At 60.6% G+C, this 15,740-nt stretch overlaps 2 protein-coding genes across 2 annotated transcripts; one reads left to right on the forward strand and one right to left on the reverse strand.

Moving 5' to 3' along the window:
- Nucleotides 1–247: 247 nt before the first annotated feature.
- On the forward strand, nt 248–7,526 carry PSMF1 (proteasome inhibitor subunit 1). The gene is made up of 7 exons (XM_082065076.1): nt 248–661; nt 1,591–1,743; nt 2,312–2,394; nt 3,038–3,223; nt 4,000–4,053; nt 6,020–6,178; nt 6,284–7,526. Exons 1-7 carry the CDS (start codon nt 533–535, stop codon nt 6,333–6,335), a joined length of 816 nt encoding a protein of 271 aa, XP_081921202.1. The 5' UTR covers nt 248–532; the 3' UTR covers nt 6,336–7,526.
- Nucleotides 7,527–9,979: 2,453 nt separating this feature from the next.
- TMEM74B (transmembrane protein 74B) lies at nt 9,980–11,383 on the reverse strand. The gene has a single exon (XM_082065555.1). The coding sequence runs from the start codon at nt 11,358–11,360 to the stop codon at nt 10,881–10,883; it is 480 nt and encodes a 159-aa protein (XP_081921681.1). The 5' UTR covers nt 11,361–11,383; the 3' UTR covers nt 9,980–10,880.
- Between the last annotated feature and the right edge of the window lie 4,357 nt (nt 11,384–15,740).

Here is a 15,740-nt window from a genome sequence, read left to right on the forward strand (position 1 = left end):
CTCAGGGGCAGGAAAACAAAAGCCCCCGAGTACCTTCCAGTGGCAGCTTTAACAGAATTTAGGTGTTACAAATACTGTGACCCAGAGAAATGAGCTGTGCAAGGAATGAAATACTCCTGCCAATGGCCATTCTGTGGTTTGGTGTCTCCGGTACGGGCGAGAAGGCTCGTAACGGCAGCGCACACACACCCTGCCCCGGACCGAACGCTTTCCTGCCGAGAAGAGCCAGGGCAGGGGGTCGGGCAGAGCCCACCCCCGGGCTGCCGCTGGGTGACCGGCCCCGCACGGGGCTGCCGGCGGGCGGAGGCCCCTGGGCCCGGCCCGGCCCTCCCGCTGCGGGGAGAAGCGCTAAACCCCTCGGGGGAACTCGCCTCCGGCGCCGGCCGTGCGCAGCGGACGGGGGCCCTCTAGTGAGGAGCGGCCCGGGCTGCCCGCTGCGTTGCTCCGCTGCCCGCAGCGGCCCCGGCGCGGCCCTGCCGGCCTTGCCCGGGCGGTTCCCGGCCCACCCGCGCCTGCTCGGTGCGGCGCGGCCATGGCGGGGCTGGAGGCGCTGTACGCCTGGGCGCGGGCCGCCGTGTCCCGCCCGCAGGACGCGCTCATCTGCGGCGTCCACTGGGAGCTGGTGCGGCACGGCTACCGCTGCCTCGGCGCCGGAGACCAGGTACGGGCCGCGCCGGGCCCCGGCGAGCTCCTCTGCCGCGGAGGCCGAGTAGGCCGCGGTTAATCCCCGGGCTTTCCTACCGCCGCTCGCCGGCGCCGCTCGGTCGAGCCCGGCGCCCGCTGCCTGGGGGGCAAGCGGAAGGAGCCGTGCGGGGTCTGAGGGGCCTCAGTGCTGCTGGGGGGAGACGGAGCGAGGGGCTGCGGTGCTGGGAGCCTCGGGGGCTGTTGGGAGGTCGGGGGTGGCAGTGCTGGAGGAATGGGGCTGCTGCGGTTCTGGGGGGTAATTCAGTACCAAAAGGTGGGTGTCCAGTGCAGCATTGGGGGGGCAAATGTGGTGCCAGGGGGGCTCTCTGTGCTGGAGGGGTGTCCAGTGCCAGCGCAGGGAGGGGGCCAGTGTGGTGCTGGACCCAGCGCTAAGGTGGGGGTCTGGTGGGTTGGGAGCCTGGTGCAGTGCTGGGGGGCGGTGGGGGGGGACAGCACAGTGTCTTCGCAGACAAATCCCCGAGTCCCAGGGGAGGAGACAGTGTGGGGCAGTGCCCCCCAGCAGCACTGCTGTGGGCCTGGGACAACCAGGACGACAGCCTTTTCCCTGCCCCAGACAGCTCTGTCCCGTGCTGGGGAGCTGGGAGGTGCCAGGCAGGGAAGAGCATCATGCCCCAGTCTGGGTCTCTGTTCTCTCCTCCTGCTCAGCAAAGGGTGATTGTGTTGCTCCTGTTCCAGCGCAGGGACCCTGTGTCAGACTGGCCGGGCCTGCCTGTAGAGAATAAAGCCCTGCTCCTGCAGCTGAAACCTTGAAAGCACTCAGAGATCCCCTCCCGGGGACCTAGATCCCCTCCTGGATCTCACTGTGCAGCCAAGACAGGTCCCCCTGGCCCCATGGTGTGCTAGGTTACTGGGCAGGGTCTCAGCAGCATGTCTGTCCTATTGCAGCCAGGTCCTGATGAAAGGAAGTCAGAGCTGCTCCCCGCCGGCTGGGAAGCCAACAAAGAGGTGTATACGCTGCGCTACAAGTCCACGGATGATGCCCGTGAGCTGCTGCTGAAGGCCATCATGGTGGAAGACAGTATGATCCTCAACGTCATGGTGAGCACCCACCGGGTCCCTGCAGCTTGGGATCCTTCAGGTGCAGTGGCTGCTGCCACTCAAAACAGGGCCCATTTCTTAAATTTTTGTTGTTGCTTGTTCTGCCTTGCAGTGGTGTTTGTCCCTCAGGGTGGGGCAGACCTGGGGGATGTTTGGGGCTGCAGATCTGCCTGTGCAGCAGCAGATGTGAAGCTGGTCAAACACCAGCTGCATTGGTGCAGTGATGTGGTTTGCATTGCATGCTCTGGCTATGGAGTTGCCCCTTTTGTGTCCCCTTCCCAGCTCAGGATTTTTCTGCAGATGTTTTCTTCTGTCCCCCACAAGCACCTGCCCAGGGTGTTTTCACTTTCACCCTTGGCAGCCCCGATTTGGGGAGCGAGCAGGGAGAGCCTTGCTCTACACTGGAGTTTGTGTGCTCCTGGGGATTCGGGCGCAGCACAGGGACGTGGCAGGAAGCAGGCAAGCCCATTCCTCATGTCCAAGCCCCTGGCTGTAGTTACACCTGCTCCTTCCCTCATTCCCTGCTCTGCCCTGCTGCTGACTCCATATTTCACCTGTCTTTTCCCAGGATCGCAGTTCTCAGAAGGTGGCAGATGTGACCTTGTCAGTGGCCGACTACATCAACCCGGAGCACCTGGACGATTTCCACAAGTAATCTCAGTTCCCCAGCATTTTCTGCAGGAGAAAATGTCCCAGCAGCGTGGGGAGGGAGGCAGAGACCATGTTAGGACGAGCCTGGAGGACTCTCCTCCCCAGTACAAACCCCAGGGGCAGTCCAGTCAGCCCTGAGATGCATCCAGAGCTCCCTCCTCTGCCTCCCTCTGCGCCGCTGCTGGGCAAGAGGGATTTAAGAAATGGTTGGAGCCCCAGGGAGAGCCACCCCACCTGGGAATGGGCAGCACTGTTATTTCCAGAGTGCTGCCAGCCTGTCTGGACTGGGTGGACACTGCCTGGTGGCCTGGACACATTCAGCTGTGGCCCAGACACCCTGTGGCCTCGCTAAAGGCCGGTGCTGCCATGTCCTCCCGTGCAGAACTCATTTGGTCATGGCCATAGCAAGGGAGTCCCCTGGGCTGGGTGGCACCTTTGCCCTCTTAAATAGGGTCAGGGTTTGGTGCCACTGTGTACTGTTACCCCTTCCTGTCCCCTCCCTGCTGTCGGCTGGGGACACGTTTTGTGTCTGGGACACTTTGGGCATGTCTGTCCCCTCACCATCCCTCTCGCAGCCTGTCCAGCACCTCGCACCTGGCTGCCACAGCCTCCCCAACCTGTGGCCTCGCCTTCCTCCCCACAGAGTGTACAAGAACACTGAGGAGCTGAGGACAAGGATTGCTTCAGGCATCATCGCTCCCCTCGGGGCCCCTGCAGAAAAAGCCAAAAAGGAGCCTGAGACTGAGAAGAAGGATCCAGACTCGTCCCGGGATTCCGACCCTCTCCGGGTTCCTCCCCGGCAGCCAGCAGGCACGAGGGCACCATCCTGGTGAGTGAAGAGCTGCTGATGGTTCTCTGTGAGATCTGCTTCACCATCCCTGCCTGGCCCCTTGATGCCCAGCTGCCGCTCATACGCAGCAGGCAGGCTCCCCCTCTCTTTCCTCACGAGCTGTAATCCCCTTTGGTTGGAAGTGAGACACCACAGTGGCTCTACCATATCTTGGGGACCAGCCGTAACTTCTGACTTACGTGTCACCTTTTGCTTTTGTAACACCACCTCTGTCTGCTGCTGCTGAGAGTGCGAGATGCTCCCTGGGAATGCTGGGGCAGACAGGCTGGAGCTGGGCACGGCTCGGAAATGGTGGTGTTGACACATAGTATTGGCAGGGAGATGTGACAGCTGGCTGCAGGCTCACTGCCCCACTGTCCTCACGATCCTGGAAGCGAGACTGTCATTGTGTCTGACTGGGACATGCTGGAGAGCCCGGCCTAGCCCAGTACTGCTCAGGGAGCCCCTGGCCTGGAAACTCCTGGCGTCCACAGCCAGCTCCAGCCGGAGCAGCGTGCACAGCAGGGCCCGTTTATCTCGGCAAGCTTCCTGCAAGCCTGCAGCACGCACCCATGTCCACAGCCAGCCGCACCGCAGAGCGGGGGACACTCCTGCCCGCTCATGCAGTGTCCCACAGGTCCCAGAGCCTTTTGGGTGCTGCAGCGCCTGCTGGGGCAGAGCATCCGTGAGCAGAGACGGCCCTGCCTGCTCATTCCTGCTCACTCCACTCAGCCCTTCTCCCTTCTCTGGATGTTGCGCTGTGTTCTTTGTTTCAGGCCTTCTCCCGCGAGCCCCTTTGCTGTTGGTGGGGAAGACCTGGACCCTTTTGGGTGAGTATGGTAGGAGAGGCTGTGCTTTGCATGCTCGGGGAGCATCCTCTGCTCTGCCTATGGGGTGTTTGGTGGTGGCTGGGGACCTGGAACAGCTGGAGTCTGCCTGGCTCAGGCATCCAGCAAAGCATCTCTGAACGTGGACGGTGGTGGGACAGTTGCTCAGTGCCTATTGCAAGAGACCAATTGACAGTTGCTAAACCTCAATATGGTTCTAATATCGTAATAAGATCCTGTCTCTTGCATAGATGATAGGTTGCAATCTGCGTCTGTTTAATAATCAGCTTGTATTCATTTAACATGCAGTAATTCCTTCACTAAATCAAAGCTGAATACATCGTTAAGTGAATCTAAGCCTCTAATTTAAAATGTTACCAGCTGCTGCATCTACAGCCCAGCAGTCTGGAAAAGGGGAGGCTTAAAGCTGAGTCCACAGATTCCTGAGTCCTGCTTGTGAGCCCCTGGCTGTCTGAGGCACTCAAGAGAAAGCCTGGGCAGAAGCAGGGCTGTCTGGACTCTGATCTTCACGGATAGATCTCTGCATCTTTGGTTTGGTTGGGCAAGGAGAACCTGTCATCTTCCATTCCAGTTAAAAGCACATAGTCAGACAAAAACCAGCTATTGGAGTCATTGCAGAGCATCCTGCAGCCCAGGGGAGTCCTCTCTGGAACCACTCTCCTGTGGGGATCGCATTTTTTCCCCTCTTGAAAGACTTGTTTCTCCGTGGGTTTGGCTAGAAAAGGACCAGCTAAAAGCATCGTGCCTGGCTGGGAGGAGAAACCCAGAGCCTGGGTGGCTGGAAGGAAACCCAGTAACACAAGGAGAGGGGTTCACTGGGGGGTACATGACCCTGTTTCTCTTACTGCCTCCAGCTGTTCATCAGAAGTTTCTCTGTAAATGACAAAAAAAGATGGTAAGTGGCAGCAGATTTGTGTGCTGACACCTGCCAGCACCGGGGCTGGAGCCCTAGACTCCCAGGCGTATCTTCATGGGGCCTGGCTGTCCCAGGGCCCATTGGGCAGCCAGCCTGCTGTCATGGAACTCATTAGCGCCCATGTTAATGACTTGTATGATGGCAGCGGTGTCCAGAGGCTACAGCCGGGTTTGCACAAAGCCAGCCATGAGGAATGGTGCTCGCAGCGTGGGGCAGCTCCGAGGAGCCGCCATGGGCAGTGAACGACTTCCAGGCAGTGCTTTGGGACTGCTGGCGGGGCCCCAGACGGGGGCTCTTGCAACACTGCGCAGGGCAGGGAGAGCAGGGACAGGAGTAGGAGCTTGCAGAGGGGGCCAGTGGGTCCAGAGGACACTGAGCAGCCACTAGGACTCACCAGCCATTGCTGATGCCCGAAGTGGCTCCTTGCAGGAGCCGAGGAAGGGAGAAGCTGCATCTCTGCTGCTGCTAGTGTCTGTTTTGACACTGGCTCTGGGGAAGGCAGCCAAGGGTCTGGTGCTCCCAGTGCATCTCCAGCCAGGCTTTGGGGTGTGCTGGCACTGCTGTGCCCCACACCTGGGTGTTTGCTGCTGCCTGGACTCAGGCACGGGCTCTGCAGCAGTGAAACTCCCACCTTGGCATGATGGTGAGCCGTGATTTGCGGCCTGTCCCTGGCCTTGTGATGTGGCACAGGCAAGGCTAGGGGCTGTGCCAGCCCTGGGCAGGAGCAGCATGTGCTGCAGTTGGGTCCCTTCCTGTCACAGCCTCTGGGGAACAAGGATCAGGTTTACCCCAGCACTCTGACACAGACACATGTGAAGGTCTCTCTGTCTTGCTGCCGTGATGTCGCCCCACCGGCTTGTCATGGCCCATGTTGCGGTGGATTGGGGGTGCTTTCCTTCCCATGTGCCGTGGGTCGACTTCACCCCATGTTCCTGTGCTCAGCGTCTCTGCAGCAGAGGTCTGGCAAAGGGACACGCTCTGCTTCTCTCTCACCAGTGCCAATCTCACCTCCTCTGCCTTTCCTCTCCCCAGAGGTCGGAGCGGGGGAATGATCGTGGATCCTCTCCGATCTGGCTTCCCGCCGCGTGGCATTGACCCATCATCGGGCATCCCCGGCCGCCTTCCCCCAGGAGCCGTTCCCCCCGGCGCCAGATTCGACCCCTTTGGCCCATTGGGAGCTGGCAGAGCTGGGTAGGTGTTCGGCTGTGCCTGTGTCCCCAGCTGGCCCCCTCGTCCCTGTTGCTGCGGGACTGAGCTCTCGCTCCTGCTTTCACTCTGCTCTGAATTTCTTTCCAGGCCAGATCCCGACCACCTTCCCCCTCCAGGCTATGATGACATGTTCATGTGAGGAGTCACCACACGCTCCTCCTGGCTGCAGCCAGAGCAGGCTTCTGGGAAGCAGGAACGCTTTCACCTCTTCGCTCTCTGTTTGGTGGACTTCGATCTTTTCAGCAGCGTTTTTCTTCCCCCTGATTCGGGGCCACCTTCTTGCATCAGACCAACTATAAAGGTTTCACTGTGTGCAGAACAGAAGAGGGGGCAGTAGATCCGTTTCTTTCCATGCTCCTCTGAGGGTGCCTGGCTGTTTGGGATGAGTCCTGGCACCCCAAGAACAGTCTGGGAGCTGTGGGGTTTCCTCCTCTGCTCTGGGGTGGCTCTGCCTTTGCTGCCCGGGCTGCGCCAGGGGCCGGTGCTGAGGAGGGAGCCGGCTTCTCCCCACTGCCATGCTGGGAGCTGCAGTCAACTGCTGGAGGCAGCAGTCAGAGGCGCTCCCTGTGCAGAGGTGGTTTCTCTCCTGCTCTTCATCCAAGCAAAGGGTTGATCAGCGTGAAGGATGAGAAGGCTCATCCCACGGGTCTCCATGCGCAGAGCCCGGCAGGGCTGAGAGCAGCTTCCACAGGGCTCAGCCCACTGGCTCTAAAGAACACCAAGAGTAAAGCCTTAATGTGCGTGAGAAGGGACAGATAGCGAATTCCTGGCCCCACCTTGCCCCCTCTTTCCCCTGCAGGTGTTGGTTTTTATTCTGGGGGCATGTGAAGCCCCACAGGCAGCATCTTGAGGGCTATGCTGGCACTGTGCAGGGCTGGGGCAGGAGGGAGGGTGCTCCGTACCTGCACAACCCGCAGACTCCAGCCTTGGCTCCAGCGTTGGCCCCAGCCTTGAATTCCTGGGCACAGTGGAGCTGGGCCCGGCACCGAGCTGGGGTGCTCATGGGGGACTCGCTCGGCTGTGGGGTTCGCTTTGCAAAAGGGGTTTATAGGAATATTGTTTCCCCGCCCATCAGTCCTGCTGCACAAGGCTGGTGTGGCTCTGCCTGGCTGAGCTCTGCCCAACAGCGCGGGGAGGACAGGTGAGATCTGTGGGGCTTAGGCTCCTGAGCTTTGTGGAAACCTCCTCCCTTCCCCACAGCCCCCCTGCCCCCTGTCAGTTTTGGGGCTGTAGATTATGTGTTCTGTTGGGGATCACTACTATTTTTTTCTTCTCATGGTTTGATTTCTTGGAAGGATATTCATGAGACTGAAATAAAAACCTGACAGCAGCTTTGTGTTGGTGCTTGCTGGGGGTGCCACCCTTGCTCCCCACCATGAGAACGGAAGACCCAGAACTCTGCCCAGCCTGCGCCTGCCCTGGGAACCCGCTTTGTACCTTCCCCAGAGCAGCAGCACTTTCCTGAGATGATGTGACTGTATTAAGAAAATGAAGGGGAGAAGAGCCCGGCCTGGCTCCGGCTGTGCTCCTCGCGGTAATTGGCTCTCCAGGGTATCGAATGCTGTTGAAACGCTACACACAGCCGTGCTGGCATAAATAAAACTGGGGGAAGCGATCACTCTGTCTCTCTCTTCCCAAAGGCTTTTTCCTTTTAAACCCCCTTTGCCTACAAAGGCAGCTGATAAAGATGAGTTATGGTGTGTGTAACTCTGGGCTGCGCACAGGTGGGAGCGGGGAGGACTGGTCGTAGAAATTCTGCACTGGGGCAGCTGGAGCATCCTGTGACCCCTGTGTTTTGTTTGGCCGAGCTGGTGTGAGCCCAGAGCTGGCAGGAACGGGCCATCCCCGCTGGATGTCCCTGGGCTTTTCGGTACCCGTGAGTGGAGCAGACTGCTGTGCTCGCAGCACGGGTGGAATGGGGAGAGGGACCCAGGGCTTGGTGAGGCCATGGCTCCTGCTGGTCCTCTCCAGCTCCTGGGACAACCCGGGCCTGTCCCCAGCTTTGCCCCAGGAGAACGGAGCCCCCAGCCCTGCTGTGCAGGATTGAAAGAGGAAAACGGCTTTGGCCTTATCAGAGGGGCCTCTCTGCAGGAGGTGGCTGCTTTCTGCGCCTGAATTAATCATGTTCTGCAACCTTTCAGGAGGGAGAGGCGCAGCCGGCTTTGATGGGGCTAATTAAAGCGAGCCAGCGCCAGGAGAGGCTGCGCGGGCCCTGATAAACAAGCTTTTGTCTGCAGCGCACAGCCCCAGCGGGTTCACGGTGCAGCTGGGGAGCAGGTGGGAAGGAGAGGGTGTCAGAGCGGGCAAGTGCCTGGCGTGGAGCCGTGACCACTGTGGGCCCGTGCTGGAGCTGTGCAGCTCCCAGGGCTGTGCTGTCCGTGCTCCAGAGAAGATGGGGAAAAGGAGGCGAGGATCCTCCTCTGTGCGTCAGGGGATGGTGGGGACAGGAGACTGTCCCTGCAGCTGGCTCAGCTCACACTGAAGAGCGGCTGCGGAGCTGAGGTGGCTCCTGGGGACCCACGATCCTGAGCTTGTTCCTCTGTCCATCCACAGGCACCAGCCCCTTTCCCCAGTGCGGTTTGGGCGCAGCCATCCTCACTGCAGGCTCATACCATGGTGGCTGCGAAGGCCGGGTGTCCTGCCAGCAGGATGGACGGTCCCCGGCCATGTGTCCCCATCCCTGGCACGGCTGCTGCAAACATAAGTGTTGAAAAGCATTAACATGCAAGGGAGCGCATCAAGCCACACACCTCGAGTTAATTTTCTGGTGAGGCCGTGAGGAGCGGCAGGGGCTGGCGCGTGCGGTTTTGGCACAGGCACAGCCTCCCCTCCTCCTGCAGCACTGGTGAGGGGTTTCCACGGCTGGATTATCGGTAATGGCTTCAGATCCCTGGAGAGTCCTTCGGGCCATCTGCCAGCCCGCCCAGCGCGGCGGCACCTGCCCCACGCGCTCCCAAAGGCAGAGCCCCCAGCACTGCTAATTACCCTGCAGATGATGCTCCGTCCCTGGGATCCCACGTGTCCCATGCACAGCGCAAGGGAGGAACCAGCGCATATTGCACAGACGGGAACACAAAGCAGCCACCGTTCCATGGGACTGGGATGGGCGTGCTGGGCCGTTCCCTCTTTGCTCACCCCTGGCACTAGCCAGTGTCCATCCTGCACCTCTGGCCTCCTCCAGCAAAACCAGCTTCTCCCACAGAAACTGGATCCAGAAATGGCACATAGGGGTGAAATGCTCTCCCATCAGGCTGGCTTTGCTGCACCTCCAGGGATGGGGAGGACTTTTTCTGGGGTATCTCAAAGCTGCCTCTAACCCACCCACCAGCACCTAATTCCTGTGGGAACCTACAATAAATACAGAGCCTGGACGGGTGGCAGAGTGATGGGGAGAAGGACGCATGGCCCTTTGCAGCAACAGGAGGAATCGGCTGCAAAGCATTAGAAATGAAATTAATGTTAGAAATGAAAACAGCAGGCAGAGGATGCGATCCCTGACATCTGAGGGAGACACTGGAAGCCCTGAAAGAAAACCTGACCCAGGCAATTGCCCCATGTGTAAAAATTACTTTCCTCTTGTGTCAGGCTGTCTGGAGAGATTTGTCTCTGCCTGAAAACATTTGAAGTGAGTCATTTATGGGATGGATTCAAGCCTGGTGGCAGTTCATGATAAACACCACCTTTTGTGGGTCTGCGTTTTCCTATGGGATAATTATTTCCCTTTCTCAGCATCCTGCTCATACCGATTTTTCTTTCCACAGAACATTGTGCTTTAATGATGCTTCATGTTTAATTCCCGAGATGCGATTTTACCTTCACACCGCAGACAATGGCCCTCGCGATCAGCACAAAGGCTCGCGCGTGGGCTGCCCGTCGGGCAGAGCTCCCCGTCTAACCCAGGAACAGAAGAACCACATTGTTTCAAGGTATTGGGAATCGTCCTTTCTCCTCCGGACAGAGCACCATGATTTTTGAGGAGGCCATTCTGGGGTTGCTGGTGGGAGCGGGATGCTTGGCACAGTGCGGGCATGTGTCCTGGCCTTCGTCCTGCTCTCTGGAGTGGGGCTGGTGGGGTGCGAGGGCTGGGGGGGCTGGACCCCGCTGCATGGTCAGTGGTCACACTTGCTGTCTCCTCTTCTGCCCAGAGCGGTGCAAGCGCCAAGTCTACATCACAGAGTTTTACAAGAAACTATTGCTAAGAAAGGTCACTGATGGCAGAAAATGAGAAGCTCCATCCCGAAGAGGAGCAGCCGGCGCCAGGCTGGGAACAAGCTGGCTGCAAGAGGAGCTCGGCCTCACATCCAGCCCAAGCTGCGACTGGCCATGGCACCGAAATCCCACAGGTGTCTCGAAGGTGCCATTGCCACGATGCTGGAGGGCAAGACTCCATCTGGGAAGGTGCCAGGGAGGCAAGTGGGGTGTTAGACAGCCGCGCTGCCCTGGTGCTGGTGGTAGGGAACAACCCAGGCAGAGGCTGTGCAGTCCAGCGGGGCATCCCAAAACCACATCGCTCCAGTGCTGACGGACGGGACCTCCATCCCAGAAAGGTCCGGGGTGGTGAGGAAGGTGGCTGAAGGCTGCCGGGCAGGTGTGGGCGAAGCCTCGCCGGGCAGCATTGACACCAGAGTGTGGTGAGGAGAGCCCTGCTCCTGCCAGCCGCACAGAGTCCCCGGAGAGTGCAGGGCTAGGAGCCTGGCTCTTCGGGGGGCTGGGGCGGGGGGCTCAGCTGGCTCTCCAGCAGTGCCCGCGTCCCCTCGGTCGACACCCTCCGCATCCGCAGGCGCACTGAGCCGTAGGTACCGCCGGTGCGGCGGGCGGCCCGGGCACGGCGGCGGGCGGCGGCGGCGGCCAACAGCAGGGCGGCGAGCAGGAGCCCGCCCAGGGCCAGCAACGCCAGCCCGGCCACGGTGCAGCGGTCGAGGCGGGCGCGGAGCCGGGCTGCCCGCGCCTCCAGCCGCTCCATCTGCCGCGCCGGCACCGCCGGGTCGGGACGCGCCGCCCGCGGAACGGCCCCCGCCAGCACCACCAGCGCCGCGCCGCTCAGCGCGCAGCCCAGCGCCAGCGCCAGCCCCGGGCCCGCACCGGGACCCGCCGGGCCGGCCCCGCCCGCCGCCGCCGCCGTCTCGCCCGGGCTCTGCAGCTCCGCCGCCCGCGGGGACGCCATGGAGCCGCCGCCGGCCTGCGCGGCCAGAGGTGAGCGGCGGAGCTGGACGGGGATACCTCCCCTTCCCGGAGCTTATCCCTCGGACCGCCCTGTCCCCCTTCTCCGGAGCCGGGTCCCCGAACCGGGCTGTCCCCCTTCCCCGGAGCCGCTTCCCCGGACCGGGCTGCCAACCCCACCGCTCAGGTCCCCGAACTGGGTTGCTCCCCCTCCCGGGATCCCGCCTACCCGAACCGGGCTACCCCCAGTCCTGGGTCCCCGCAGTGGGTTGTCCCCCCTCCCTGGTGCTGGGTTCCCGAACCGGGCTGTCTCCCGTACCCGGGTTGCCGCACCGGGCTGCTCTCCTTCTGGAGCCGACACCTGCCTCTTTGAACCAGGTCCCGCCCCGGCTCTCCCCCTCCCCGAACCGGGCTCCCGCCGCGCAACTCGCCTCCCCGAACCGGGCTGACCCCCCCCGGGGACCCGTGTCCCTGTGACCCTGCCGGGCTGCCCCTCCCGGACCCGCTTCCACCGCCAGGCTACCCCTCCAGTCCCCCGGAGTGCGATGCCTCCCCGGTTCCCGCACCCAGCCGCTCCCCGCCCGCTTCCCCCGTTCCCCGCACCGGGCTCCGCTCCCGTTTCTCCGCTCCCTCCTCTGTCTGCCCGCCCCGCGCCGAGCTGCCTACCCCCGCCGCCTCCCCTGCTCCCCGGCCCGGTGCCGGTGCCGCGGCGGCGGGCGGGGCGGGCGGTGGGTGCCCCGAGCTGCCGGCCCCGGGGGCGCGCACAGTGCCGCACGCACACACACGCACACACGCGCACACACACACACACATTCACCGGGCTGCCCCGGGGGACACACACATGCACACACACCCGGTTGCACACCGGCACTTCTGTGCAACCCCCGCCTGCAACCGGAGCCCCTCTGTGCACCCCCCGACAGCGTCGGGACCCTCTGTGGGCACCCCGGGGTGTTTGGGGGGGCACAGGTGGAGAGGACAGGGCAGCACGGTGGGTTTTGCACAGGGGACAGCACGGGGATGTGCCCTTGGGGTGCTGGCTGGGCACCCTACAACCAGCTGTCCCTGTCGGGGACCCTGGGCAGAGCTGGGCTCTGGACCTCAAGTCCCTGCAACCTCCAGCCCTGAATGCAGCAGGGAGACCCCCAGCCCAGCCACCCACCTGCTGAGATCCCCTGCAAGGGCTGAGCCCCCAAATCCCGGGGGAAACATTCAGGGCTTGACATGGGTTTGGGCCAGACACAAGATGCTCCAGCCTGGGACAGAAAAGCCCATGACAGTGCCCACTGCCCACAGCCATTCCCACGGCCATGGTCCCACCACAGGCCCATAGCACAGAACCCCCCTGCGCTCCCCCCTCTCACTGTGCGATTTATTCATTTTTTCAGAGCACTTCTGTTAGCGCCTGCACTTGGCTTCTCGCTGACCTGAAACTGGAGCGGGGCCTGAGCCCCAGCAGTGACCTGCTGGCAGCCGCACGCTTTCAGCTCGTTTGTTAATCAGCCGTGTGCTATTTCCGCATTTGGAGCGGTGCCTGGAGATGGGGTTGTGGATGTAAATCCTGAGCGATAGCGGGTGGGCTGCTGAAAGCTGCCGGGAAGATTTGTCCATCACATTGTCATTCCCTTCAGCACTTTCGCATGCCTCCGGCATCTTCACAAGCTCACCCGTGATCGCACTAGATGATGTGCTGATACCAGTACTGGGTGAATTTGCAGTGCCAGGGCTGCAGGGACACGTGGCTGGTGCCCCAAGCTCCCCATGCCCTGACTCTCCAAAGTTTCTCTTATAAAGTAACCTCTAGATAATTTTTAGCCATTTTGATGCATTTAAAAAAAATTGTTCTCCAAGTGCCCCCAAAAAGTTTTCTGTCTATTTTAATTGTTGTTTAGCTTGGCAAAATGGGTTTGCAGGTTCCCCAGCTCCCTGCTGCGATGTGCTCACGTTGTGTCTGGCACCCTTGGGGGTCTCATGGCATTACCCAAAATGGACCCAACCAACAGTGCCTCCAGACCCTGAGCATGGCCAGGGGCTGTGGGGTGGGCTGGGGTCTCCCATCATCACCTTTTGCCATGTCAGGGGCAGGCATACACATGATTTTATTACTTTTTTAGTTTGCAGTGAAGGTTGTGCATGCTGCGACCTGCCCGCTCACTGCTCCCATCTCCTCTCATTGCGCTGTGTTGAAATGCAGAGGTTTCCCAGCATAGCATCCCCAGGGATGCATCCAGAAGTGGGCCAAGAAAGAAGCAGAATTAAAAATAAATGTAAGTGCATCCTGACACGTTAACCACATTTAGAGGCTTCAGAACCAACCCACTCGGCAGGAAGGCAGAAGATGCTTGGAGACAAGTAGGTCATGGGACACAGATTGTTCCGAATCAGCAGGAAAAGATGGATCTGGAGCAAGCGAGTGCATCCCTGCGAACAGCTGGGCAACAGGAGCAGGGCAGGAAGAGAGTGCCGGCACCAGGCACCGCTGCCTCTCACATCACCAAATTCCTTGGGAAAAGGCAAAACACCACTGGGCTGTGCCTGAGCAGAGGTCAAGCACCCAAATCCTGCAGCTGAGGATGCACCCAGGGGTACCTGGGGTCTGTGCCGTGCTCTGCCCTGTGGTCAGGGTGCTGTGCTGCCTGGGGAACTCCTCCTGCACCCCAAACCCACACACATGCCCCAGAGGGTGCCTGCAAAGACTGAGGTGGAGGGATGCATCCTGCACGCATTGCTGCTTTGCTGTGCTGTCTCGGGGTCCCTCTGCCTTTGCTGGGTGGGAGCTGAGAGGCAGCCTCAGGTCTCAAAAGGGCTGGAGGGTGTGGGGTGGGCAGCCCAAAAACCTTCTCCAGCCTGGTCCTGAGCCGTCTGAGCCTGGGGCTGGGGGCTGGCAGGGGCCGCTCTGTCCCCGAGGCGCTGGCACCGATGTAAGGGGAGGAGAGATTGAGACAGGGAAGATTTATACTGCCAGCACAGGAGCAAAGAGAGGAGAGAGACAGACAAGGTCAGAGACAGCACTGCCAAAATTCACAATGAATCTGCAGGAGTGCTGGAGGGGAGAGACTGAGGGCTTGGAAAGAAATGGAAAAGGAGAGAGGGAAGAAAAGAGAGGGGTGTCTGGGAGACAGAGCAGGGTGAGGGAACAGGACAGGGCTGCTGGGGACAGGGACATGCTGCTGCCCAGCCAAAATGGTTAAATGAGGATGAAAGGCACAGCAAATAGGAGCCGCAAGCCAGCAGAGGACACTGTGTGAATGGGAAGGAGCCGGGAGGACTGTGAACGTGTCTGTGTCCCTCCAGACCCCCACAGCACACCCCCTGTGCAGCACAGCCCCGTGCCCACTGTCAGTGCGGACCCTGACCCAACACTGCCGCGGAGGTGAAGTTTCATTCCTGCCTCCTTAGTATTCACAGCATCCCGCAGCAGAGCGAGCGCCCGCAGCCAGCACAGCTCAAGGGGACTCAGAGGTCAGGGAACAAGCAGCCCGGAATTTGGGAGCAGCCGCTGGCTCCACACTGGCGGGTTTACAGGACCAGAGACTGCTGGCACATCACAGCCTCCCATCCCAGCATAGGCACGGATATGCCACTCCGGTGTCCCCATGCCCATGAGGTTGCACACACAGCGTCGGCTACCCAGGGGGTTTCTGGCCCTGCAAACTGCCCCCTGGGAGCTGTTGCCACCAGCCACGCTGGGCTGGATCTGCACCCTGGGGCTGGACATCAGCCTTGGCGCCAGGCAGGGCTGGTGCTGGCCCAGCCGGGCACTGGTGCAGGTCATTTCCTTCTTGCAGGGTGCTGGGTGCCAGAGCAGGTTTAGTGCCCTTGCAAAGGCAGCAGATGTCTGCTCCGGGGCTTGTGGGGGGGTCCTCCAGGTCCCCATTGGGGATGCATCACTCCAAGGGTGTTTTACAGCAGAAACCCCTCTCCCTCCTCAGTGACACCCCAGCCCAGGGTACCCACTCTGCCCAAAGACAGCTGGACGAACAGAGCCCTGCCTTCCACTAACACCAGCAGCAGGGCCACACTGGGAAGAGGCTCAAAACTTTCCTGGTGTTAATTGAGGTCTAATTATCTTCGGCTGACACCGGGCAACATGGGAATGGGAAAACCACAGGTGCCCTGTGATACAGCAACAGCTGATGTGCTGGGCTGTGGCTCAGGAGCACCAGGAGACTTGCTGTGCTCTGCCTGAATATAAAGCAAAACACGGAAAGCATGAGGTAGAGGGCTGAAAAACTCATTTATTTTTTTTTCTTTTCTTTTCTGGCTGGTGATATGTAAGTGTGTAAACACGCTGCCTTTTCCTCTCAGTGGTGGCTGTGGCTGATGTGGGCAGGTGGCTGCACACCTTTCCCCTTATCCCTCTGCACAGAGATCACGTCTGAAG

The sequence above is a fragment of the Streptopelia decaocto genome (assembly GCF_964273445.1).
Source record: "Streptopelia decaocto genome assembly, chromosome: 14".
In the NCBI taxonomy this organism is placed as follows: Eukaryota; Metazoa; Chordata; class Aves; order Columbiformes; family Columbidae; genus Streptopelia; species Streptopelia decaocto.